We start from the raw sequence: 26,794 nt of genomic DNA on the forward strand, positions 1-26,794 counted from the left end.
CGGGAGGGGACCGCGACGATCCCGGAGGGCGAGTGAGGGGCCGTCCGAGGGGTGTCCTGAGGGCACCCCGGGTGGGAGGGGACCGGGACAGCCCGCGGTGGGAGTGGAGGGACCGGGGGTGGGAGGGATCACCGGGACCGGCCGAGAGAGAGGGACAGAGGTACCAGAACTGGCTGGGAGTGTGACTGGGACTGGAACTGAGCGCGCCGGCCGCGGGGCTCCTGAGAGAGGCGACTCGGGCCCTGGAGGGGAGCCCAAGAGAACTCGGGAAAGGGTGTGGAGAGGAGCTGGAGGGGTCTGGGAAAGACCTGAGTAGTCTGCTGTGGGAGTGAGCAGAAGCTCGCCGGGCGCAGAGGGACTCCCGACCCCGACCATGGCCCTAGCCAGGTGCAGGTGGGAAGTGGAAGCGTCCGAGAGGGGACTTGGGACACGCTGGGAAAGAGCGGATCCAGACGGGGAACCGGGAGGAGTTAGGGAGAGGAAGTCCGGGAACCTGGGGTGGGTGTATTTCGGGGCGACTGGACAGTGGGCATGGAAGGATGGCTGTGTAAGGACCCGAGAAGTGGGAAGAGGGTTTCGAGGGGTCCAGGATGAAAGTGTGTGCCTTTCCCTCTTAGGGGAAACTTTGGGTATCCCGGACATGTGTGGCTGCAGAGTGCAGGGAAGGGGTCTTTGGAGTGGAAGTGTGGACAGAGCAGGAGATGTACCCTAGGAGCCTGGGTGGGAGAACTTGAGAGTGGAAGTTCCACTTGGGGGTGTGCAGGAGTGGGCGCGATGGCACTGAGATGGGACGTATGTGTAGGATGTAGAAAGAGAACCCTGAACTGGAGTGTGGGGGTGTCGAGCATGTCCAGTATGGAGGTGAGGGTCCTGGGATGGTGCCAATGAGGACGAGTTAGGTGTGAAACCCTGGGGTGATGCTTTAGGGGGGAGAATTTTGTAGAGCCCAAAGGCAACATGAGGAGGCATCTCAGAGAGAACGGGGGTAGGGTGGGGTTGGGGGGAAGGAGATATGTTTGTGGAAGTTCTGGGAAAAGACCTCATGGTTTGTGGGGTAGCTTGGGACAGGGATGTGCTCCGGGCTGATGTATGGAAGAGTCTGAAGAGTTGGGCTGGGGTTTGTGGTCTCGTGGAGCGTCAGGTCCATTGGCAGTGAATGGAGGATCATGGAGATGTCCGGATTTGAAGGGATCAGGAATGGCCCACTGGAAATCTGAAGATGCTTGGACTGGGTTATTATTAGCAGAAATTGTTAGTACTTCCTTGTAGCAGCCCACATTTCCCCTTCCGATTTGCCGTTTTCTATCTAGTGGAAGCTGGCACCCAAATAAATAACTGATGAGAATTTTGTCGATAGAGATGGGGTGCGGTGGTTCATGCTTGTAATCCCAGCACTTAGGGAGGCTGAAGTGGGAGGATCCCTTGAGCCCAGGAGTTCCAGGCCAGCCTGGCCAACATAGCAAGACCTCATCTCTACAAAAAAGTACAAAAATTAGCTGGGCGTGGTGATGTGCACCTGTAGTCCCAGCTACTCAGGAGGCTGAGGTGGGAGGATTGCTTGAACCCCGGAGGTTGAGGCTGCAGTGAGCCATGATTGCACCACTGCACTCCAGCCTGGGCGAAAGAGTGAGATCCTGTCTCAGAAAACAACAACAACAAAAACGGCATTTTGTTCATAGGATGAGTAAAGACCCTCCAGTAACTCTCCGCCTGCCCTCACTTGTGGTGGCTGAGGCTTGGAGCTGGGGTGGGAGCAGAATCCTTATGTAACTGCTCTCACTTGTGTCCCACTCTCTACTTCCGAAGCTCTTTCCCAGCATACATCTCATCAGATCTTCTCAGTGCCCCGTGATGTAGGCAGAGGCAGTGTCATTACCTCACTCAGCAATAATGGCACCAGCTGCAATTTAGTGAGCACATACCATGTCTGGAGCTGTGTATCAAGTACTGTAGACACTGTAGTACTGTCATTTCATTCTTGTGGCCTTCTGGGAAGGTAAAGGATATTCCCCCTGCCTTTAAAAAAAGAATCATGAGGAAATGGAGGTTTTGAGAGGGTGATTTATCTAGGATTCCAGCAGATGAGCGGAAGGGCTCGTCTGTGGACCTTTTTTTTTTCTTTTGAGACAGAGTCTCACTCTGTCATCCAGGCTGGAGTGCAGTGGCATGTCTCGGCTCATTGCAACCACTGCCTCCCAGTTGCAAGCAATTCTCCTGCCTCAGCCTCCCAAGTAGCTGGGATTACAGGTGTACACCACCACGCCTGGCTGATTTTTGTATTTTTAGTAGAGATGGGAGTTTTGCCACATTGGTCAGGCTGGTTTCGAACTCCTGGCCGCCAGAGATCCACCTGCCTCGGCCTCCCAAAGTGCTACGATCACAGGCGTAAGCCACCATGCCCGACCATCGGTGGACTTTCTGTACCTCTCTGCTACCCAGTACAGTTGAGAAAATTGGTTCAGGCAAGCGTAGTGGCCTCCCCAGGGTCACCCAAGCAGTCATAGCAGAGCTTGGACTGAATCTTGGCCTCTGGGACATTGCACCAGTGCACCGCACAGCACCCACCACACCATCTTCTCATCCTGGAGGCTGATGAGAGAAAAGATGTTTATCGCCTCACTTAATGACCCTTCTTGAAGTTCGAGAGGAACTAGTGTCTGGCATGGTGCCAGCACTGTCACTTTGCACTTTTGTTTTATTGTTACAGTAGTAACAATTCAGACATCTCAGAGGGGTGTGTGTGTGTATACACATATATATATGTGAGTGAAAAAGGAAAGTTCTTTTTCTTCATCCCTTTCTTGCTCTTCTCTCCCGAGAGAGAAGAGTTATTGTGGTTGTGTAATAGATGAACTACTGCTGTATGTATCATTTTGTGACATAATGTGTTTTGGTTTTCTTTCATATCAGCACAGAGAACACTTTCTTACGCTTTTTGATAGCTACATAGCGTCCCATGGGATGTTTGCACCATAGCTGATTGAGTTTGACCCTGGTTGGTGGACTTTTAGATTTTTTCTAGTTTTTCTCCCCATCAGACATGGCTGCAGTGAGTACCCCTTATTCATGTGCGAGTATGAAGCAGAACAGATGACTGGAATAGTAGAATGGATGTGTTTATGAAACAGTGATTGGGCCGGGCGCGGTGGCTAGCGCCTGTAATCCCAGCACTTTGGGAGGCTGAGGCAGATGGATCACGAGGTCTGGAGTTCAAGACCAGCATGGCCAGTATGGTGAAACCCTGTCTCTACTCAAAATACAAAAATTAGTCGGACGTAGTGGCAGGCGCCTGTAGTCCCAGCTACTCGGGAGGCTGAGGCAGGAGAATCACTTGTACCCAGGAAGCGGAAGTTGCAGTGATCCGAGATCACACCACTGCACTCCAGCCTGGGTGACAGAGCGAGATGCCATCTCAAAAAAAAAAAAAAGAAAAGAAAAAGAAACAGGGATCGACTCTGCCACGTTGACCCACCAGTTTACTCTCCCATCAGCGGCACCTCTTTTACACACCTTTACTTGAACACTTAGCACTAACGGACAGTGTGACTTCCCCCGTGAGATCCCTTAAGACCTGGGCAGTGTCAGATTTTCCTCATGGACTCTGAATAACTTTTCTGTGAAGAGCTTAATACAGCTGCTCCTAGCAGAAGACCTGCCGTGCGACCGTGCTTGGTACATGTGTGTTGAATGGCAGGGAAGGCAGCCGCTCGGGAGGTCCTGGCAGTAGGCGCCGTAAGTTTGGAGCAGGAAGGTGATGGAGCTTCAGTCTGATAATGAGCAGCCATTTGCTAGGTGGGGGATTCTGAGAAGTAGGTGATGCAGTTTCTGCCCATCCGAAACTTCCAGGCTGGCAGAAGAAGCTTGTTCGTGCAGGGGACAGCAGAACTGTAGATGTTCATGCACAATTTATTGTGTGGCTCTGCTCCTGTTCTGTGGCAACTCTGAGAGGGGAAGCTTTTTGAGGATGGGAGGGACCTTTTGATGAGGGATCTGAACTGGAGATTTGTATAGGAGCAGCGACAGGGAGCTGCAGTGAGTGCGGTGCCAGCAGAGAATGTGCGGAGCTGTCCCCTTCCCACTCCAGCTTCCTGGGGGCTCATCCCTGCCAGCAGCTGTTGAAGCTTGGGAAGGAGCCCCTTAGGAGATGCAGGGCTAGATGGCACGAAACGGGAACTCCTCCCAGGGAGCTGGGACAGGAAGCAGCGAATTCAGAGAGGCATCAGCTCCTGGGAGGAGGACTGAATTGCTAGGACTCCTCCGAAGCCTTTAGATGTCCCTTTGTTGGGAATAGCTGGAGGGGCGGAGAGGCAGTAGCTGCCAGGTGTCAGAAGGTTTTGGGGGCATGTGCTCTGTGGCTCTGGCCAGAGGGAGTGGCAGTGGGTGGGTGTGATGAGCAGTGGTGAGCAGCACTTCCAGATCCTGGACCGACTCTCAGGCCTGCCACAGCCCTTGGCGCTTGCAGACCTGGCAGCCAGTGGGGACTGCTGGCATCTGCAGCGAGGGAAGGACTGGCCACTGACACTTCCCGTTTCTGTTGGGTTTCCACCTCCCTGAGACGCTCCAACCACATCTTTCTGGTTCTCTTTCCAGAGGCACTGGAAAAGGGACAGCAAAGCAGAGTGGGCGGCTGAGACCCTTACATCCTCATTAGGAGGAGGGAGACCAGGGCCCAATGAGGCAGCAGAGGGATGAAGGGGGAACCCAACCAGTGACAGGTCTGGGTGGGATGCCCGACTCCACCTCCCACCCCCACAGATAGACCTCCAGTGTGCCCCCATGCTAGTCCAGGCCACTGCCGTTCTGTCCTGGGATTTCTGGGACTGCCCTCATCTGTGATGGGGGTCTCTGTGTCCAGCTCTGCCACTCTCCTGCTCCCTCGTCAGTTCTCCATGTTTTAGCTGGGGCTGCCCTTGTAACATGCGAATCGGTTACCTCTCTCTACTTAAAACCCTTCCATGGCTTCCCTGAGCCTTTTACACATTCTGAAGCAGCCATCCTGGCCTTTTTAGAGTTCCTTAAGCCCACTGTGCTGCCCTTGCCTCCGTCCTCTGCCAGCAGGGCCCTTCCCTCCCCTGGCTAACTTCTCTTCAGCTTCAGGCCTTAGCTGAACTGTTGCCTCTTGTCCCTCCTCCCATAGCATCCTTCACTCCCGCAACGGGGTCTAGTCACATTGCGTGTGAGCTGCTGCTCATGCCTGTCTCCTGCACGGGACTGAGCCCTGTGGGTGCAGGAACCACGTGGCTCCTCTGTTACTGCCCAGTGCCTTACTGGGGCACCTGATGCGTGCGGGCAGTCACCAAACAGTGGCAGGTGTTGACCAAGGTGTAGGTTCCCAGCAGACTGAACTGCCCCGGGAGGTTGAGGAATCAATCACCAAAGCCCAGGCGGGCAGGGAAGAGAGTGAGGAGGAAAGTCAGGGCTTGTCTTTGGTGGTCGGTCCGCCTCTCCTCACACCTTCTCCAGTGATTCCGAGAGTAGATTTGGGGGACCGAGAAGATACACGAAGGACGGAAACTCACGCTTTAGAGATGTTGATGTCATATAAGTAGTTTCCCTATCTGGCCTTGGATGTTTATATACATATGTGTTAGTAAAAAGTGTTAAGAGGGAAAAAAAAAAATCCCATTCTCGAAGCAGACAGATGAGGTTCTTTTCTATAAGGTAACTGGTGACATGTATTTCTTTTTTTTTGAGACAAAGTCTCGACCTGTCACCCAGGCTGGAGTGCAGTGGCAGGATCTCAGCTCACTGCAACCTCCACCTCCCAGGTTCAAGCGATTCTCCTGCCTCAGCCTCCCAAGTAGCTGGGACTACAGGTGTGTACCACCACGCCTGGCTAAGTTTTTTGTATTTTTAGTAGAGATGGGGTTTCACCATGTTGCCCAGGCTGGTCTCGAACTCCTGACCTCAAGTCATCTGCCCACCTCAACCTCCCAAAGGGCTGGGATTATAGGTGTGAGCCACTGTGACTGGCCAATCCACAGACATTTCTAGTTGATCTGGGGTCTCCAAGGGATGCTGCCTCCTGTAAGGAACTGGGCCCATTTCGGATTTGCAAAAAATGTACATGGAGAATAAAAGTGATAAGAGAAGTAGAAGCTGGCATTTGTTAGTCTTTATTCTGTGCCAGGCCTTGGACTGAGCAGAAGCTAGCACATGAGGGGAGGGCACTCTTATGAGTCTCATTTTCTGGAGGGGCAAATGGAGGCTCAGAGGAGGCCGATGACCTGCCTAAGATCATGTAGCGAGTAAGTGTCTAAGTTGGGCCTGGAGCTCTGGCTGTTCTGGACTGGAATGGTGGGGTGCTTGGGGAGAAGCCAGAGATGAGCCCTGGGCCAGGGCTTTGGCACAAGGGCTTCTGGACCATGGTCAGAGGCCAGGATCCTGCCTGGAGGGCAGTGGGCCCAGTGTCTCTAAATGAGTTGTTGACAGACTGGAGCAGACAGGGCAGCTCAAGCCAGCAGACGGTGTGAAGTGCTTGGCAGGAACCTGGGGTCGTGTCTGTGGCACATTTCTCTCACACCCTGGGCAGAATGCAGTGGGATGGCTGGTCCCACAGCGGGCTTGACTTGTAAAGCTTTTGTATTGGAGCGGGAGCGGAGCCGAGCCGAGCCACCCACTCTTGTCCCAAAGCTCCAGAAGTAGCTTCCCACACCTCCCAGAGACAGATGCTCTGGTAAGAATAGTGGGACACCACCTCCACCAGTAGCCTTAGGGACAGCACCTGCCAGAGGGTGTCGGGGGGAGTCCAGGGCAGTGAATGCCCACCCTCCTCTCCACTGCCATCCCTGACCCGACTTCCCTCGAAAGGCAGCCAGCAAGTGAGGCCTAGGCTGGCCCCATTGTCATCTCAGGGTTTAAGGGCTCCCCTTCGGCCCTTGTTGTGGATGACGTGGCAGGGGGCCCTGAGGAAGTGGCTGCCGCCCATCACTGTGGGGTGGCTGTGGGCTGGTACTATACCTGGATGAGTGACGGACACCCTGGCAGTGAGCCTGAGCCCCATTGTCTTCATTTGCCTCCTGTCTGCCCTCTCAGGCTCAGGTGGCCTTCCTCCAGGGAGAGAGGAAAGGGCAGGAGAATCTGAAGACAGACCTGGTGCGGCGGATCAAGATGCTAGAGTATGCATTGAAGCAGGAAAGGTGAGCCTTCGTCCTGCCCTGGGCCTGCCTTCTGGGTCCATCTCAAGCACAGCGTCAGGAGGCCACCAGCCACGCCTCCTTCCAGCTGAGGGAGATTTGGGGTCGACATTCTTTTCCATCATTCCAGTACCATAAGGTTCTAGGGGAGAAACAAGACAGAGTAGGTGGGATTCCGGCTAGACAGCAGGAACAATATTCACGATGCTGGTGGCCCACTGTGCGCCAAATATCGTATAGTCCTTACCTCGGTTATCCCTTACCCCTTCCAGTAGCCTAACGGGTATTGTTAACCCTGTTTCAGATGAGGAACTGGGGTTTCAAGGGCTGATGGTTTCTTCAAGGACCCCTGAGACTAGGGGTCTCAGGTTGCCTGACTCCAGGCAGTGGTCTCTTCCACCAGGCCAGGGGTGTGGGGGATGCTTCAGCCTCTGGTAGGAGACCGGTTGTGGGAGGCCCTGTGATTTCGGGTTTGGGATTCCGGATTCCTCAGGTAACTACTGACCCTGTCTACTCTCCTGCATCTCTTATTCATTAATCATTTGCTCTTTTAGGGCCAAATATCATAAACTGAAGTTTGGTACAGACCTGAACCAGGGGGAGAAGAAGGCAGATGTGTCCGAACAAGGTACCCACCCTCTGATGCTCGCACTGTCGGCGCCCTCCGGTGGACGCTGAGTGTGCTGGAGAAGCAGGAAGACTTTGCTCCTTAGAAGGCAGAAACGGCCCTGGGGCTGGGAAGGGGCGGATTCTCACTCTCAGAGCCCTCCCCATGGGCTGCCAGGTCCTGTGCTGGACCCTGGGGGCCAGTCCTGCTTGCCGTCCCCCTGTGCAACAGAGGCAGACACACGAGCAGCTCACGGGATCCCTTTGCGAGGAGTGGGCGCCAGGACTATTTATAGAGCGCTGCGGATGGTGCGGGAAAGCAGGGGAAGACGTCACTGAGGAGGTGGCGTTTGAACAGGGTTGCCATTCAGTCGTTCATTCAAAAAAGACTTTATTTGTGGGATACAGGCTTTGTATCACAGGTCAGGGATACAGCAGAGAGCACGGGAGACGTGGTTCCTACCCTCTGGTCCCTTAGAGTCTAAGCTCCTGAGAGTCAGGGGAGAGAGCACAGATGCAGAGACGCACACTGAAAGAGTTAGAGGATAGGGAGTCGGTCACTGTGACTGGGCAAACGCTGTAGGGCAGGGGATGTGGGAGGGCGGGCCGGGTGAGGGGAAGCTTGGCTGAGGCAAGCTGAGAAGACCTTGTATGCTCAGCTGATAGTGATGGTCATTACCTGCTGCCAGCTCTTCTCACTGGAACGGAAGTTCCACAAGGGCAGGTCTTTGTTTACCCGGGTAGCCCAGGTCCCTAGCCAGGCACAACGTAGATGCCCAGAAAAGAATTGAATAAAATACTAAGCAAATTACCTCGTTGCATCCTCTCAGCACTCCCAAGAGGGAAATGCTGTTATCATTAAGCTCATTTCTCAGAGGATGAAACTGACACCGCTTACACTAACTCAGGGTCACACAGCTGGGATGGGGCAGAGGCGGTCTTGAACCCAGTCGGCCCTTCTCTCAGAACCAGGCCAGCTTTCTGTGAAGGAAAATGACAGCTCGCCCAGAGTTGTGAGATAAAGCCCTTATCTTGTCGGGGGCCAGGTTGGGAAACCACCAGTCAGGAGACCTAGAGATGAGGACCGCTTCAAGGAGGAGGCATCCCCACGTAGGGGAAGAGAGCAGGGTTCCAACACTCAGGAAGTGATGCCACAGGACCCGTGACAGTGACCGATTTGGGTTGGAGGGGTGAGGAAGGTGGAGGAGGTGATGGGTAGGTGGCAGTGGCCTGACTAAGACAGCCTCCGTTCTCTCACCCGCCAGTCTCCAATGGCCCCGTGGAATCGGTCACCCTGGAGAACAGCCCGCTGGTGTGGAAGGAGGGGCGGCAGCTTCTCCGACAGTGAGTGTGCTGGGGGAGTGGGGCTGGGGACACATGGCACATTTGGCTTGAGAGAGAAGTCCAAAGGCTCCACAGTCCTTTTGTGTCCCCAGTGGGGATGCTGAACTATCAGAATCTTAGCCGGCCATGGCTGGAGTGGCCTTCACCCTGTGGGCGGAGCCTGGCCTGGGGAGAGGGAGGGAAACCCGCTGCAGAAGGCAGACATGGGACGCCCCATTGGAATGTGTCCCTGAACGCCTCTGTGGCTTTTTTTTTTTTTTTTTAATCTCAGTGGCAATAGGAGTCCTGTGTGGCTTTTTTTTTTTTCAATACCTTGTGAAGATTTATTAAGTGTGGCTTTTTATTCCCCAAGGGTAATATTACATTATTTTTTATTTGTTAATTATTTTTTTAAAGACTAATCAGGCCAGTGTGGTGGCTCATGCCTGTAATCCCAGCACTTTGGGAGGCCAAGGCAGGTGGATCACCTGAGGTCGGGAGTTTGAGACCAGCCCGACCAACATGGAGAAACCCCATCTCTTCGAAAAATACAAAATTAACTGGTGTGGTGGTGCACGCCTGTAATCCCAGCTACTCGGGAGGCTGAGGCAGGAGAATCGCTTGAACCTGGGAAACGGAGTTTGCGGTGAGCCGAGATCGTGCCGTTGCACTCCAGCCTGGGCAACAAGAGCGAAACTCCATCTCAAAAAAAAATTAATCAAATGCTGTAGTGAGAAGTGGGGAGAGGGCAGATCTGTAAGTAGGTTTGTGATTGACTGAATGATCACAGTAACTCACCATGTTTGAACCAGAAAATTATTAATGTTATTATTATTTATTACTATTTTTTGAGACAGTTTCTGCTCTGTCGCCCAGGCTGCAGTACAGTGGCACGATCTCAGCTCACTGCAACCTCTGCCTCCTTCCACCTTAAATGATTCTCCTGCCTCAGCCTCCTGAGTAACTGGGATTACAGGCAGGTGCCATCACGCCTGGCTAATTTTTGTATTTTTTAGTAGAGATAGGGTTTCACCATGTTGGCCAGGCTGTTCTCAGACTCCTGAGCTCAAGTGATCCGCCCGCCTCGGCCTCCCAAAGTGCTGGGATTACAGACGTGAGCCACCGCACCTGGCCAAATTATTACATTATTATTATTACTTGAGACAGAGTTTCGCTCTTGTTGCCCAAGCTGGAGTGCAATGGCGCGATCTCGACTCACTACAACCTCTGCCTCCCGGGTTCAAGCGATTCTCCTGCCTCAGCCTCCCTAGTAGCTGGGATTACAGGCATGCAGCACCATGCCCAGCTAATTTTGTATTTTTAGTAAAGACAGGGTTTCACCATGTTGGCCATGCTGGTCTTGAACTCCTGACCTCAGGTGATCCGCCTGCCTCGGCCTCCCAAAGTGCTGGGATTACAGGTGTGAGCCACCGCACCCGGCCTCAAATTATTAGTTTTTAATTGCTGAAGAGATTTGTGCATTTTAGAAAACTTAAAAAATAGGACAGCAGAAAGAAAAAAAAGATCACTCACAATTCCTCTGCTCAAAAAATTTCATCCCCCTATAAACATTTTGCCATATATGGGCTCAGTTTCTTCCATGGCTGTGTATTTTTGCCTCTGTTATCTTAATAAACTCACTCTGTCACCCAGGCTGGAGTACAGTGGTGCAGTCACAGCCCACAGCAGCCTTGATCTCCTGAACTCAAGAGATCCTCCTGCCTCAGCCTCCTGAGTAGCTGGGACAACAGGCATGAGCCACACTGCTCAGTTTATGTATTTCATTTACTTATTTTTTTTTTTTTTGGTCACCCAGGCTGGAGTACAGTGGCCGGATCCAGCTCACTGCAAGCTCCGCCTCCCGGGTTTACGCCATTCTCCTGTCTCAGCCTCCCGAGTAGCTGGGACTACAGGCGCCCACCACCTCGCCCGGCTAGGTTTTTGTATTTTTTTTAGTAGAGACGAGGTTTCACCGTGTTAGCCAGGATGCTCTCGATCTCCTGACCTCGTGATCCGCCCGTCTCGGCCTCCCAAAGTGCTGGGATTACAGGCTTGAGCCACCGCGCCTGGCCTCATTTACTTATTTATTTATTTATTTATTTAATGTTTTGAGACAGAGTCTTGCTCTTTCACCCAGAGTGGAGTGCAGTGGCACAATCTCAGCTCACTGCAACCTCTGCCTCAGGGGTTCAAGTGATTCTCATGTTTCAGCCTCCCAAGTAGCTGGGATTACAGGCGTGTGCCACTACACCTGGCTAATTTTTGTGTTTTTAGTAAAGACAGGGTTTTACCACGTTGGCCAGGCTGGTCTTGAACACCTGACCTCAAGTGATCTGCCTGCCGTGGTCTCCCAAAGTGCTGGAATTAGAGGCGTGAGCCACTGTGCCCAGCCCAGCTTATATATTTTATAAAAGCTGGGATTTATTTTCACCGTTAAGCGTTGCAAACATCTTTCCATATAAATTAGTTATGTTGCATCATTTTGAGGACCTTATAATTTCCTTCTTTTGGTCCTGTGGAGAAAAAAAAACCAACATGTAATGTCTGTCATATAGATAACCATAACTCTCCATGGCCAGTTCCTTATATTTTGTCGAGGTTACTTTTAATTTTTTAGTATTATAGACAATGTGATAAAAATCAGGAAGGCATTTGTGCATATCCTTGATTTACTCAAGTTAGATATCTGGAACTGGGGTTGCTAGCTTAAAGTGTGTGCAAACAATAACCCTAAAACAATAATAGTAATACTAACAGGCTACACTTACCAAGTACTTATTGTGTGCCTAGCACTGTGCTAAACATTTTCCACCTGTTGGCTCCTCACTGAGATCTCTGTGTGGTATAATGCTAGTATTCCCCTCATGAGAAAACTGGGATGCGGAGAGGTGATCTGTTTACACAAGGTTGCATGGTTAATTTGCGGGATCTTGGGCAGTCCGCCCCCCAGTGCCGAGTTTTAAAGCCCCATGCTTCCCTGTCTCTCTTGATGGGGAGATAGGAGCCTCAGACACACACAGGTGCACAGGATGAGACGTACATACAGGTGTGTGCAGCCTAACATTCGAGAGGCAGGGTCAGGGCTGCGAAGGGACAGGGAACAGCAAAGGTCTCCTGGCCAGGAAGCCTCCTGAGGGCTAGCAAGGGACTGTTGTCTCTGTATTTTGAAGCCGCAAATACCCCAAATTGATTTTTGTTCTTTTTTCCTTCTTCTTTTTTTACTTTTAGTCCAGTCCCAGCTGGCTTCAGTTTTTAAATTGCAGAAGTAATAAGTGCTCATTTGTAGAAGTAAGTAGAGTAAGTTGCAAAAGTTCCTCTTACGCCTCTAATCCCATTCTCCAGAGGTCGCTGCTGTTACGTTTTTTATGGATCTTTCTAGGCCTCTTGGGGGACATAATACAAACGTGTGTTTGTGTGTGGTGTAAGCTTTATGCACATTAACGCCTTTTTGTTTTTTTTTCTACAAACATTGGCATCATGTGGATCATAGAACTTAGCGTTTTCGTTCTGCTGTTGACCGTGGCCAGCTTCCCTTAAGGCTCTGCCCTGTTGATCTTCTGCCTCGCAGCGCTATGGGTCATTTGCTGACACAGCCCCTGTCGCTGGGTGCTGAGGCTGGTCCCTGTGCTTCAGCTTCCCCATACGGCAGTGCAGGGAGCACCCTCACACATAGCAGTGTGTGTGTGTACAAGGGCTTCCATTGGAAATAGCCTTGACGGGGAACAGCTGGAGCGAGGGTGTGCTTATGTCAGATTTTGGTGTATGCTCTTAAGTGGCCCCTTACGAGGTTGTCTCAGTTTGCATTGGCACCTGCAGTACATGAAGAAGCCCGGGGGATGTCTGACCCCGCATGGCTCTGCACCCCTGCAGGTACCTGGAAGAGGTGGGCTACACAGACACCATCCTCGACATGCGGTCCAAGCGCGTCCGTTCCCTGCTGGGCCGTTCGCTGGAGCTCAACGGGGCAGTAGAGCCGAGTGAAGGGACCCCCAGGGCTCCACCAGGCCCTGCGGGGCTTAGTGGCGGGGAGTCGCTGCTGGTGAAACAGATCGAGGAGCAGATAAAGAGGTAAGCCCTCGGGCCTGGCAGGTATGTCTCTCTGTTCCTCCTGACTGCTGGTGAAGGCCAGGGTCAGAGCATCAGCTGATGGCACTGGGTGCCCTGATGGCCCCTCCTCCTGGAGTATGCCGTGGGCTCCCTTGTTCCGAAACCCTCGGAGCCTTCACTTCTGGGATTCCCCTGGATTCTGTTCTGGGTACCCTCCACACACTTCCCCACGGCCTCATCTCCAGCCCTGCCCCGGTCCTGATACTCAGGCCTGCCCACTCCTCAGTCGCGTGGGGTGCCTACTGAAGGCAGACCCTGGGTGTCTTGCTGGCAGGGAGTGGAGTACATGTGGTCGCCACCCTCAGGAAGCTCTGGCTTGTTCATTGTCATCAGCAGTTGTCAGTTAAGCAGAACAAGTGAGGCCACGTAGGTGATGCTAAGCACGATGAAGACCACGAGGGCCAATATGTGCTTCTCTCTGGGGGGTGGGCAGGGAGGGCCTCTGTGGGCATTAAATGGAGGGTAAGCCACACGAGTGGCTGGGAGGAGAATGTGCTAGGCAGAGGGCACGGTGAACCCCAAGGTTCAGAGGCAGGAGAGGCGCAGCCTGCACAGAAGCAGCATGAGGCCGGCATGGCTGCAGGCAGCGGGGCATGGGCTATGGGGAAGTTGTGGTCTCAGGAGTCAGTAACTCAGGGCCTTGGACTGGGATAGAGTCTGGGTTTAACTCAGGGTTGTGGGAAGCCAGTGGTTTCGAGCACGGGAGTGATGGAATCTGACGTACCTGATCTACTCTGAGAAGGAAGGGCTGTAGGAGGGTCACAGAGGAGGCAGGGGGGCACCAGTTTAGGAGATGGCGTCCATGTCCTGGACAGAGCTGAAGGACCTTAGCGGTGGCGAGGTGAGAGGTGTCATCTTCCCCAGAGGCCTTTGGGCAGTCGACACTAAAGGACTGCAGCTAAGGGGAGAGGAAAAGAAACAAGCGACTCCAGGGTTTGGTGTGAGCCTTTGGAGCAGCACCTTCCGAGACGGGGAAGCCTGGGAGTGGAAGTTCTGGGGGCCGCCGAGGTTGTGTGAAGTGTGAGGGGCCTGTTTACCTCCACGTGGAGAAGCAGAGCTCGTCTGGAGCTCGGGGGCATTTGACCCCTAAACATAGCTCTAGTTGAACAAGCACATGGGCATTCTTTGGAAAGCCATGGCCGTCTGCCGTGCCTGCAGGAGTGAGTGTAGATGGTGCAGAGAAGAGATCTGAGGACTGCCCAGGTGCTCTCCCGCTTAGAGGCTGGAGGGAGGAACAGGAGGAGGAAGCAGAGGAGGCTGAGCCCGTGCAGCATGTCAGTGTCGTTGTGGGAGGAAGGCCTGTGAGAATGGAGTCCTGTGTCCCCCTGCGAGTGCAGCGAGTGTTCTGTGGAAAGAGTGGAGCTCTGGGGATGGCACCTGTGAGGCAAGAGAGTACATCTGCAGTGACCTCTGCAGCCATTGGTAACCGGCAGTTGACAAGACCTCCAGGGCATCAACCTGATGGCAGAAAGGGGGAATGTTTTGCATCGATCTGTACTTCGAATTCCACCCTGCCTTTTCCCGCAGTCAGGCTGGGTCAATACCTCCTCTGCTCTAACTTGTCATGAAGTTGGAAGCCAGGAGGTGGAAGGAGGAGTCCCATCTGTTGCTGGGGATAGTGCAGGCTCCTGGATAGTAGGGATCGCCGGCGCCCCTCCCTGCGAGAGGCTGGCTGGCTTTCAGTGCCTCGCCGAGCATTTGTAGAATGGCTGAGCATTTGTAGAATGGCCGTTTCCTTTTTCCTGCAGGACATGCTTGCCTCCTGCCTGACCTGCCCTTGTGGTCTGACTGGGCTGTGGGAATGGTGAATGCTGAGTCAGTGGCACTTTCTCATCCAGCTTTCCTTCTGACTCAGCACAGGATGGAGATCTGTGGCCAGGGTTGGGGGCTGGCCCTCTGAAACTCAGGTCGGTGGTCAGTGAGGAGCTAGGCTCCGTTTGCCGTCTGAGTGAGGCTTCCGGTTGGAATGAGCATTTGTCGGGCAGAGGCTGGGGTTGGGGCTCTGTGTGTGACCAGAGTCAAGGCTGCTCGGGGCTTTGAGGGTTAGCTGGGTCTGGGCTCTGGCCACCAAGTCTGGGCAGGCACCTTCCCATCTGAGCTTTAACACCTGGTAGGACTCATGCCTCCTCTGCTCTGCTGTCTTCCTCAGGAACGCGGCAGGCAAAGATGGCAAAGAGCGCTTGGGTGGCTCAGTGCTGGGGCAGATCCCCTTCCTGCAGAACTGCGAGGACGAGGACAGTGATGAGGACGATGAGCTGGACAGCGTGCAGCACAAGAAGCAGCGTGTCAAGGTGAGCCCTTCCTCTGTGCCCTGCACAGCCTGGCCTGGGTGTGACCTGATCGAGGCCCTTCCCAGAGTCAACTTGGGCCTTCAGGGGCTGCAGTGTGTGCTGACAGCAGGGTTATAGAGACACACAGGCCCTGGCCTGGAGGAGCTTGTGGCCAGCAGCAGCCTTGTAAATAGTCACGTGCAAAAGGACGTGTTGTGGTGGAGGCAGGAACATGTGCCCATGAAGGAGGGACCTGTGGGAGATGGCCTCGGAGCTTTCCCTGAGCCCTGGGCTTCCCATTAGCGGTCCCTTTGCCTGGGTCCCCTTCCTTTCTTCCTTTAGACTCAGCTCAGGCACCCCCTCCTCCAGGAAGCCTTCTGACTCACCCTGGGCTCCCTTCCCTGGCCCTGGCCACTGTGGGATCCTCCCTGTCTGGTCTGTATCCCTCCTGACCCCTCCCTGGGAGGGACTGGGCCTGTCTGGGCCTCCACTCCATCTCCGGTGTCCCCAGTGTGGCTCAGCACAGAGTCACACTCCAAGTGGAGTGGTGTGCACGGAGCCGCGGCGCTGCAGGAGGCCTAGAGGGAAGAGCAGGAGGGCTGTGAGTCCAGGGTCTCAAATGCTGGCCCCTGGTCCAGACGCTTGGTCCTTCCTGCCCCTCTGAGAATTTCTAGTCCTTTTCCACTCCTCCACCCATTCTATCAGGAATCATCCATGGTGTTTGCACCCCTTTAGGCCCGCACCCTTGGGGCTGGCTGGTTGGGTAGGACTCTCCGTCTCCACACAGCAGCCCTCCAGCGAGGCCCAGCTGGGAACCCAGGGGACTGCCCGTGGCTCCCAGGCGGCCCTGGGCCAGCTGTGTGAGTTCAGGCCCATGCTTCTTTGTCTTGGCTTCAGTCTTCTCACCCTTTAGATGGGGCTGAGTCCCTGTGTCTGGGTTGTTGAGGATTTAATTAGCATGAGCTGGTGCCCAGGAAGCCCTCAGCTGCACGGTGGCCTTCCCCCAAGTGCTCATTAGGGGTTAGTTGGTGGCGCTGGTGGCACTTGGTAGTGGTGGAGCCCTCATGGTTCCAGGCACTGTTGGCAGAGCACACTTGCCACTCGTGTGCCCCTCAGAGCACCTGTGGTGGTTTCCTCTGGAGTCCTAAGCCCGGCCGCTGCCTTTCTGGGCATGCTGTCTGTAAACCCTCCCCTTCCCCATTCTTTCCACAAGTGTTGAATAAACCTTGGCCCTAGGTCTTCTCCGTGTCCCTTCCCTCTGGTCCCCCCCAATGCAGTTCAGAGCCTGGCCCCTTAGTGGTGCCCGCGAGGTGTCACCAGACTCAGCCTGGGGGGCTGACATGTGGAAGGGGCCAGCCACGCCCTGGAGCAGTTCACGGTGGGCAGAGCTTGGCCTTGGTGACCTGGGGCAAGTGGGTTCCCGCTACTCAGCCTGTCTCCTGGCCTGTAATGTGGGAATGATAATGACAGTGTTCACGGTAGCTGTTCACAGATTTGGGGGTTAAGTCAAGTCGTGTCTGCAAGGTGTAGTCAGTGCTCGTTCAGTGAGTGGAATTTGCTCTTGTGCCAGCACAGCAGCCAATGCTGTGTTTATAGCTGCAGTGCTGTGGTCCATTCGTCCTCACTTGTTTGCATCTCCATATATTCACATACGGACACCAGTGCATATCTGCCGTCCCCACAGGCAGATTGTTGCATTATCTGACTTTTCTTCTTCCGAGGCAGCGTCCTGGGGAACTGGAGCAGGCTGAGCCAGGGCTAGGCCAAGGGCTGCGTGAGGGTGGTTTCAGGCCAACCGGCCCTAGTGGTAGCAGCTGTCCAAGGCCCAGCAGGGGGCGCTGCAGGGCAGCTGGCTAGCAGCTGAGGCCGCCCCATGAGCAGAGACAGGCCCAGAGCCCCAGCTTATCTGTTCCCAGGCATTGAGGAGGCTTAGTCTGTGGACAGGAGGCCCCCTGACTTGTCTGGCTTTCTCCATGCCCCAGCTCCCATCCAAGGCCCTGGTGCCTGAAATGGAAGATGAGGACGAGGAAGACGACTCCGAGGATGCTATCAATGAGTTTGATTTCTTGGGCTCAGGAGAGGATGGGGAAGGGGCTCCAGACCCCCGGCGGTGCACTGTGGATGGCAGCCCCCACGAACTGGGTGAGCTAAGATTTTCTGGCCAGCTCCTGCTTGCCTTCCCGGCTGAGGGAGTGGGAGCAGGCCCAGCTGCCTGCAGCCGCTTCCTGTGCAGGGTCTCTCCACCGGACGGATATGTTTCCTGAGAGCAGGGTAGCCAGGGAGAGCAGGAGGCCCAGGCCGTGGCCGCCGGCCCCTCACCCCTTCCCTGGAAAATCCCTGTGGAGACGCAGGCAGGCTTGGCTCTTCCTGAAGTGGGGCTGCCAGCCCTCCAGGGCGGGTGCCCAGCTCTGGCTGGCCTCAAGGAGAGAACAGGATGAGGACCCAGTGGGGGAGAGGCAGGTGGGAGGGCCACGTCTTCCTCCCTGTCCTGTGACTCCCAGCTAGGAGGGCTCTCAGGTCACGTGGGATGGATGGCTGGGGCCTGAGGCCTAGGCAAGGCAGTGACCTGCCCACTGCCCAAAGGAGGGGCCCAGTCAACCTCCTCTCCTCTGCCCATTCCCCACCCCCGGGCCCAGAGCTTCACAGCCCCCCAGAGTGGCAGGGGGCCCTCAGTGCGGGGAAGGCGTCACCTATGCCAGACTGGGTTGGAACTGCTGGGTGACTCCGGTCCTATGCCTTGATCCTGCAGAAAGCCGTCGGGTCAAACTCCAAGGCATTCTGGCTGACCTGCGTGATGTGGATGGGCTGCCCCCAAAAGTGACCGGCCCGCCTCCTGGCACACCCCAGCCCCGGCCACACGAAGGTAAGAGGCATCCCCCACCTGGCCCCAGTCCTGCGGGCCCATGGCAGAGGGAGGCTGCAGAGCTGAGCCCAGGGCTTCTGTGTCCTCAGGGTCGAGGCCCAGCCTCCAGTCTGCAGCCTCCCTGCCCCAAAAGTTCGTCTGTCTGTCTGTCTCCCTCTCTTTTTGTCTGTCCTGCCCTGTCTGTCTCTCTGTCTCTTTCCAGCTGTGATTCTTCATCTTGTCCTCTCCCTGTCTCTCTCTCTTGCTCTTTATCTCTCTCTGCCTCTCTCTGTCATTCTCTCTCTCCCTGGCCCTCTCTGCCCCTCCCTCCCCTCCCCCTACCAGGTTCCTTTGGCTTCTCCTCAGACGTCTTCATCATGGACACTATCGGGGGCGGGGAGGTGAGCCTGGGGGACTTGGCAGATCTCACCGTCACCAACGACAACGACCTCAGCTGCGATGTAAGTTCTCCGGGTGCCCCCTGCACTGTCCCCATTGGGCATTGCGCCCAGGGCCAGCCCCTGCAAGCTTTGACTGGGTGCCACCCGTGCCCTGCTCATCCTGTTTCACAGAGGGGTGCAGATGTAGACAGTGGAGGGAATTGACTGCAGACATCGAGGCGCAGGGCCTGGAAGACTCTGGAGCCCGTGTCTTAATCACAGTTCCATGGCTCCACCACTCAGTGCCCTTCCCACCCTGGTGATTTAATCTGGGATGCAGGAAGATGACCTCTAGCCACGCCCTGCTCTGCCAAGTCAGGCCAGTCTCGTATGAATGGGCAGTTGGGCTGAAATGAAATGTTCCAGGCCTGAGATATGTGGATGGGCATCTGGGAGCCTTTGGCCAGCTGGGAGCTTTTGGTGTGAGTGCATGTGCACATTTTACTGTGACAGAATGGGATCTCCGGTGTTGGTGACCCTAGCGAGGCTCGGCGGGGGGTGACTGCTGTGAGATTCAGGAAGTGGGGTCAGAGCAGAGGCCTGAGAAGTGGAGCGTGCCATGGGGTCCCTCTGCACGCCCCAAGGTGTCACTCCATCTTGGGGAGGAACAGTGTTCTGAGCCCCACTAGGGGAGGGGGCGAGTGGACCACTCAGTAGCAGATCCTCTGGCCCTAAAGAACTGTGACAGAAGGGACGGCTGAGGCAGGGTTGTCAGCTGGGAGCCCATCTCGGGACATGGCGCTGAGGCTTACCTGGTACTCTGCTCATTATCTCTCCTGAGCCTGGCCCTCTCTGGGTCCCCCGCTGGGTGAGCGGCACCAGGGCGCATGCAGCGTGGCAGACAGAGGCCCCAACACCTCTCCCACCGTTCCTCAGGGCATGTGCAGCATGGCGGACAGAGGCCCCCACACCTCTCCCACTTGTGCACTGCCTCTCCCTTCATGGTCACGTGTCTAGTCTCCATGCCCTCATCTCCCCTGGGACTTCCTGGCCTCTCAACCTTTCTCGCTGAGGCTACTTTTTTTTTTTTTTTTTTTTTGCTTCTCAAGAAAGGATCTCCCTATGTTACCCAGGCTGGTCTCGAACTCCTGGGGTCAAATGATCATCCTAGGCCTCCCAAAGTTCTGGGATTACAGGCATGAGTCACTGCGCCTGGTCTGTGGCTACTTTTACCTGCTCCTAATCTGCGCCTCTCAGGGGTGGCAGGAACAAGCCATGGCGTTCCCCTGCTCTAAACAGTTCCTCAGCTCCTCATTTCTCCCAGGCTTTTTCTTAGGGTGAAATGCGCATTCCTCCGGGGCTCACCACCCAGCACCTGCCTCATCCCCTGCCACTCTCCTTGCCTTCCGCAGCCTGTACCACTGACCTCTCAGGCCTGGGCCCGTCCTTGCTGCCTCAGTGCCTCAGGGCCTCTGCACGGGCCCTTTCCCTCACCAGGGCCCTCTCCTTATCTGGTGAAGTCCTGCTGGCTCGTGCTTCCTCAGGAAAGCCTCGGTGGCCCCCAGGGAGGAGGGCAGCTGCCCGATGTCTCTCTGCGCATCTTTAATTGATTGCCCTCCTCATGGCTCATGATCCCTCACACTTGTGGAATGGTCCAGTTGTGTCCCTTATTCCCCTTTGTCTCAACTGCAAGACCCCGAGGGGTCAGGCTCACCTTTGCCTCTCCAGAACCCAGCACAATGTGAGGACTTGTTGGGCGAGTGTGGAGACTCCGCCCAGCAGAGGAAGGGGAGAGGTCCCGGCTGGAGCCCAGGCTCTGAGGCCATTCCTGCCAGGGTCATCTGGGTGGAAGGGAGGGGGCCTCAAGCCCTGGGTGTCAGTGTCTGCATGACTGCTGGGATGGATGCGAAGACACTGAGGCAGCTACCCCCAACCCCAGCTGTCTGACAGCAAAGATGCTTTTAAGAAGACATGGAACCCCAAGTTCACCCTGCGCTCGCACTACGATGGCATTCGCTCCCTGGCCTTCCACCACAGCCAGTCGGCTCTGCTCACCGCCTCCGAGGACGGCACACTCAAGCTCTGGAACCTGCAGAAGGCGGTCACAGCCAAGAAGTGAGGGCAGCAAACTCGGCCGGGGGTAGGGGCATCTAGGGATGGGGGTGACAGGGTCTCAGTGACATCAGGCTCCTCTGTCATCCCACAGGAACGCGGCGCTAGATGTGGAACCTATCCATGCTTTCCGAGCTCACAGGTAGGGAGGTGCCCCTGAGCCTGCTAGAAACTTCGTCCTAAATGCAGCCTGACCCCTGACCCGCTCACTGCCATCCCGGGAGGCACATGGCAGGAGGCAGAACAGCAGGGGGCTCTGAGTCCCTGTGCACCTCCATGATACACACAGCCCTGGCTCCTGGGGCTCCATGCTGACTTTCACATACCCTGGCAGCTAGTGCTCAGCACAGCCCTTCAGGGGAGGAGATGGAGGTGGGGTGGGGGAGGGCAGGGGACAGGCAGCTTGTCCAGGTAGCATGGCCAGGGCCCCAGTCGCTGAATTCCTTTTGGCTATCCTTGAAGAATGCTAGTAGGGAACTTCGGTCCTGTGGCCAGGGGAGGCTCTGAGCTTGTCCCCCTTTCCGTGTCTTTGTCCCTTCCAGGGGCCCAGTGTTGGCTGTGGCCATGGGCAGCAACAGTGAGTACTGCTACAGTGGAGGGGCAGACGCCTGTATCCACAGTTGGAAGATTCCAGACCTCAGCATGGATCCCTACGATGGCTATGGTGAGGACAACGCCGCCCGCCTTCCCCTCACATCCGCTGGGGCCTGGCCGTCCCCTCCACGCACGCACACGTCGCGTCCACCTCTTGCCCAACACTGCAGGCCTCGGGAGTGCGTGTGATGGCTCCCCCGTCTGCTGTGTTGTGAGCAGCAAGATGCAGTGCGTGGCTGAGGGACGAGCCAGCCAGGCTGGGAACGATGGCTGTGGGAGGAGGTGGTGAAGCTGCCTGAGAATCATGTGAGGTGGTGTCCAGAAGGCAGAGCTGGGACCACCCAGGCTGGGAGCAGCCCATGCACAGGTGTGGCTGGCCCTGGCAGCCTCTGCTCTGCCATGCCGTGTGCTCTGTGTGTGGGGATCCACCAGGGTCTCTGCGTGGTTAGGGGGAGGGCATGTCCAGAGAAAGCAGAGAAGGTGGAGTTAGCTAGGCCAGGCTGGAGGGAGTTGGGGCTTTCTCTTTGGAGCATCTAAGAGCTAAGTAGGGAAGTGACCAGACTGTCACTCCTGTTCAACATCTGTCCCCCCACAGCACATCAAAAAAATGTGCTCTCTGCTACATTTTTTTTTTTTTTGAGACAGAGTCTCGCTTTATCGCCCAGGCTGGAATGCAGTGGTGTGATCTTGGTTTACTGCAACCTCTGCCTCCTGGGTTCAAGTGATTCTCGTGCCTCAGCCTCCTGAGTAGCTGGAATTACAGGCATGCACCACCGTATCCAGCTATTTTTTGTATTTTTGGTAGAGACGGGGTTTCATCATGTTGACCAGGCTGGTCTCGAACTCCTGACCTCAGGTGATCCACCTGCCTTCGCCTCCCAAAGTGCTGGGATTACAGGCGTGAGCCACTGCACCCGGCTCTGCCTCCTCTTGATCATGTACCTGGCCCTGTGCTCAACCTTGTCCAGGCAGAGTTCAGAGGTCTTTGTCTCCTCTCAAGGGGAGGACAGACTTTAGAGAACAGGCTCACCTGCACAAGGTCAGGGTCGGTCCCAGCCACATTAACCACCACACTTTCAGTGTCAGCAGGCCAGAGCTGCTGGTGTGGACTCCAGCGACCAGGGAAGCAGTGGTTGGACCTCTGAATGACCAGGGGGCTTTGGAGAGAGCAGGCAAAGCTCATGCACTGGGCCACGGGCTGAAAAGACTGCTTGGGCCAGGGCTGGGACCAAGGCTTGGCCAGCACAGGCCGTGTGCCACTCCTGGGGCCACAGAGCCATGCTGTTCCTTCTTCCTTAATGGAGTCCAAAAAATTCTGTATTGAGTTCTCAGTTTCTGGGCCCTGCTTGGGGAGACAGCCGTGAATAGAGGGAAATCCCTGCCTTCTGGAGCCCTAGAACCTTCCTTGGAGAGCTAGTGGGCAGTGTGAGCAGCTGCCGGGCTGTCCTGGCGGTGGACAGTTCCAAGGGGCAGCAGGCGTGAAGCGGGTGCATGGGTGATGGGAGCCCAGCCGCCTGGGGCTTGGCAGAGCTGGGGCTCCGGGCTGTCCAGGGAGGAGCTGACATCCCTGACACAGCCCATTTCCTCCCTGTGGTGGGTGCAGACCCAAGCGTGCTGAGCCACGTCCTGGAGGGCCACGGAGATGCCGTGTGGGGCCTGGCCTTCAGTCCCGCCTCCCAGCGCCTGGCCTCCTGCTCTGCCGACGGCACCGTCCGCATCTGGGACCCCAGCAGCAGCAGCCCGGCCTGCCTCTGCACCTTCCCCACAGCCAGCGGTGAGTGGGGCCCTGAGTGGGGGCCCCGGCACCTTACCCTGGAGCTATGCAGGGCTGGAGGCTATCAGAGTGGTTCCTGCCGAGGCCCCAGGCCTCCCACCCACAGTCCCCCACCCTGGGGCAGGGCTGGGTCTGAGGGTCCGTTCAGCAGCCTTCTCTTCCCTGTGCCCTCAGAGCACGGGGTCCCAACCTCAGTGGCCTTCACCAGCACCGAGCCTGCCCACATCGTGGCCTCCTTCCGCTCTGGCGACACTGTCTTGTATGACCTGGAGGCTGGCGGTGCCCTCCTCACGCTGGAGTCCCGGGGCAGCAGTGGTAAGGGGGCTGACATCAGCTCAGGGAATTGGTCTCAGTGTCTTGAGGGCCCCACTTCCTCCTGGGGCTTTGGTGACCCCTTGCCAGTCAGCTCAGATGGCTCCCCTGCACCCTCGGGCCCTGAGCAGGAAGGAAGTCGGGTCCCAGTGGAGGGCCCCCCGCCCTCACAGCCAGAGCACTGGGGGAGCCGAGTGGGGAGAGCGCGTCAGGGCCGCTCCGTCAGGCCCTCTTGGTAGAGTGGCGGAATGTGTTCACGTTTGTTATTCCTCTTCCCCCAGCCCCAAAACAGGGCCCAGGGGCTGCTTGTGCAGAACCAGCACTGCGGTCAGGGACGGGAGTGCCCTCGCCCAGTCCCCCTCGACATCCAGGCAGAGGCTGCCGTGGGGCTGTCACGCTGCACTCGTGCCTCTGTTCCAGTCTTCCTGATTTTCCCCTTGACATCCTTCCCTCTTCCTGCCTTTTCCTTCAGGTCCAACCCAGATCAACCAAGTGGTGAGTCATCCAAACCAGCCTCTCACTATCACTGCCCATGACGACAGGGGCATCCGCTTCCTGGACAATCGGACAGGTGAGGCCTAGCCCCTTGTGCTCGCGGTGGGTGGGGAGGGCCAGAGGCAGGCAGCAGAGATGCTTGTGTCCCTGTGGGAGGCTCTGGGAGCATCTCCTCTAGTCCTTCCATTCTCTCAGTCGAGGCTCAGAGTGGGAGGGGAACCTGCCACCCGCCCCTCTCGCCTCAGGTAAGCTGGTGCACTCCATGGTTGCACACCTGGACGCAGTCACCTGCCTAGCCGTGGACCCCAACGGCGCATTCCTGATGTCAGGAAGTAAGTTGGGCACACTAGTCCCACCAGGGTTGGGGAGAAGGGGAGGAAGAGGCCTGGGCACTGGCTCCAGGCGAGTGTTCAGTGGGCCCGGGGGCCAGGGCTGGGGGAAGCTGGTCTGGGTGGGAATGACAGTGGTGACCATAGGGGGCAGGGGCAGCTGGTCTGGGCGGGAATGACAGTGATGACCATAGCAGGCAGCACAGCCCACTGGGACACTCCTCTGGGGCACTGGAGCTGCATCGTCTTATTTGGCCACTAAGCAGCCTGTGCGGTTGGTACTTTGATTCCCCAGTTTACAGATGTGGGCGCTGACGCCCAGACGCTTTGTAACTTGGCCATTGAAGCTTCGTAACATCAGTCCAGGTCTACCTGGGGGTATCTGCAGGGACTTCTGTGCTCCCATCCTGCTGTCTCTGGATAAGGGCATTGAGGCCAGCAACGCGGCTGTGCTTAGAAGGGATGGAATGGGACGTAGGTGGGTGGAGGAGACTGGAGGTCGCTGTGGGGTGAAGGGTGAGGCCTGCAGTGAGTGCAGCAGTGAGTGTGTGTGCACAGAGGCGCAGGCCGTGGTGTTGGAGGCTGTGACTGGGCTTTGCCTGCGGGCCTGTGCTGGCAGCCTCTGGTGGGTGAGGGGCTGGTCAGTGAACTCCAGCCCAGTGTCCAGACAGGGCTCTATTCTGGGGGCCACTAGACAGTGGAGGGAGCTAAGCCTTTGCCCTGCCTGATTCTCTTGACCCTAAATCAGACCTCTCCTTACCAGGGCCCTGCCCAGCCTGCTGTCCTCTCCCCTCTTCCCCTCAAGCCCCTGCTCAGGCTCTTGTGGCCACCCCCGCCTTCTGCCTCAGGACCTTTCCCACCTGTCCTTTTGCCTGGAAGGCTCCCTGCATTCCTCCTGGGGCCATTCTGTCCTCACACTGACCGGCTGGGTTGCTTTCTTCTTTCTCTTCCTGTCTCCCAGCTGCAGCATCAAGGCTGCGGGACAGAGAGAGTTGCCTGTTTTGTTCACTGCCCCCCCGCCGCCTCCCGCCCCGGGGCTCAGTGTGCAGTAGCTGCTCAGGAAATGCTGGGGAATGAGATGGACTGTGGACAGGAAGGGACCAGGGTTCTCCTTTGGGTGGGCCTCAGGAGGTGATGAGCAGAGGGTGAGAGAGGCGAGTTGAGCCCCGCTTCCCCTGAGGCCTTTGGACAAAGCCAGGTGAGGGGTTCCAGGACTGCATCTGAGCGAGGAGCCCGGTGACCACCCCTTCTGCCCCCGACCCCTGCTCAGGCCATGACTGCTCCCTGCGTCTTTGGAGCCTGGACAACAAAACGTGCGTGCAGGAGATCACAGCCCACCGCAAGAAGCACGAGGAGGCCATCCACGCCGTCGCCTGCCACCCCAGCAAGGCCCTCATTGCCAGTGCTGGCGCCGACGCCCTGGCCAAGGTCTTCGTATGATGCCCACCTGGCCCTGCCCTGGCCGCCACGCTGGCTAGGGTGCGGGGCCGGGCAGGTGGGGCTGAGGTGAGGGCAGAAACCCCGCATCCTGAGTCCCTACACGCCCATGCCTGGCACTCCCGAGTGTGCTGAGTCCCGCAGTCCAGTCGGGCGTCCTGTGAGAATCACTGGGGAAGTCCTGGGCATGCAGGGGAGGGGCTGAGGCCTGAGAGGCACCGGCTCAGTCTCGTCTCCCTTCTCTCTCCCGCAGGGGACTCCCAGCCTCACTGGAGGTGCAGAGGCCTGGCCTCTGTTTGCCATGGAGCCTGGTGGTGCTAACGGCCCTTTCCCCAGGAATCCCTCCCCCACGGCTGCCTTCCCCAAGCATCTAGCCTGGGGATGGGCCCCTTTCAGGAATCACCCCTGAGGATGGCCTCGGGGTTTCCCCCTGTGCCCTGACAAGCCACTCCTGGTATCAGAGCTGCCTTCCAGAGGGCAGCACAGCCACGGCTGCGTGTCTTTAGGGATCACTTTTTCCAAGACTCCAGAAGGTGCCAGGTTCTCCCCTTGAGCTCCTGCTCCCCCATCCCCCTCCTCCCAGACCTGGGCTGGAGCTGTGCTGGGAGAAAGGGTGGCAGCCGGAAGCCTCGGAGCTGAGCCCCGGCCTGGCTGCCTCTCCCCTCTGGCCCTCTCCACTGCTTTCCAGACACTAACTATGGCCTCCAGGCCAGGGATTGCCCAAGACTCCTAGGGCAGCCCTCCCAGCGCCCCACGGGGTCGCCCATGGGCAGAGATGGCTTTCTTATGCCCCTCCCTGGGGCATGGAGGGTGGAGTGGGCCCCTGGGTCCCCCTGAACTCCCTGTATATCTGTATAAATAACGGGATTTTCATGGCGCTGCCCCACCCACGTTATCACTGTGTGATGGTCTCAGTCAGTCTCCTCCCTGCCTCCACTCTTTCCTCTATTTATTTCACTCTTGTTTGGTTCTACCGTGCACCCTCGATCCCCTTCCAGGTTCCTGTTTATAACCCCCATCCCCTCTGCCCCCATCTTGTATGTGAAAACTTGTCTCAATAAACCCTTTGGAGTAAGA

The 26,794-nt window shown here is 56.4% G+C and overlaps 1 protein-coding gene across 1 annotated transcript in view; it reads left to right on the plus strand.

Moving 5' to 3' along the window:
• STRN4 (striatin, calmodulin binding protein 4) overlaps positions 1-26,794 on the plus strand; it is a 27,894-nt gene extending 1,100 nt beyond the window's left edge. Inside the window, exons 2-17 of the mRNA XM_011962944.1 lie at positions 7,036-7,139; positions 7,691-7,764; positions 9,008-9,086; positions 12,936-13,133; positions 15,322-15,463; positions 17,425-17,584; positions 18,192-18,305; positions 18,630-18,745; positions 20,604-20,779; positions 20,871-20,918; positions 21,319-21,440; positions 22,974-23,144; positions 23,319-23,459; positions 23,929-24,027; positions 24,197-24,283; positions 25,551-26,794. Coding sequence (XP_011818334.1) covers positions 7,111-7,139; positions 7,691-7,764; positions 9,008-9,086; positions 12,936-13,133; positions 15,322-15,463; positions 17,425-17,584; positions 18,192-18,305; positions 18,630-18,745; positions 20,604-20,779; positions 20,871-20,918; positions 21,319-21,440; positions 22,974-23,144; positions 23,319-23,459; positions 23,929-24,027; positions 24,197-24,283; positions 25,551-25,720 — 1,926 coding nt within the window. The 5' untranslated portion in view covers positions 7,036-7,110 and the 3' untranslated portion in view covers positions 25,721-26,794. The remainder of the gene's footprint in view (positions 1-7,035; positions 7,140-7,690; positions 7,765-9,007; positions 9,087-12,935; positions 13,134-15,321; positions 15,464-17,424; positions 17,585-18,191; positions 18,306-18,629; positions 18,746-20,603; positions 20,780-20,870; positions 20,919-21,318; positions 21,441-22,973; positions 23,145-23,318; positions 23,460-23,928; positions 24,028-24,196; positions 24,284-25,550) is intronic.

Source organism: Colobus angolensis, unplaced genomic scaffold (assembly GCF_000951035.1).
Source record: "Colobus angolensis palliatus isolate OR3802 unplaced genomic scaffold, Cang.pa_1.0 Scaffold60, whole genome shotgun sequence".
Classification (NCBI taxonomy): Eukaryota; Metazoa; Chordata; class Mammalia; order Primates; family Cercopithecidae; genus Colobus; species Colobus angolensis.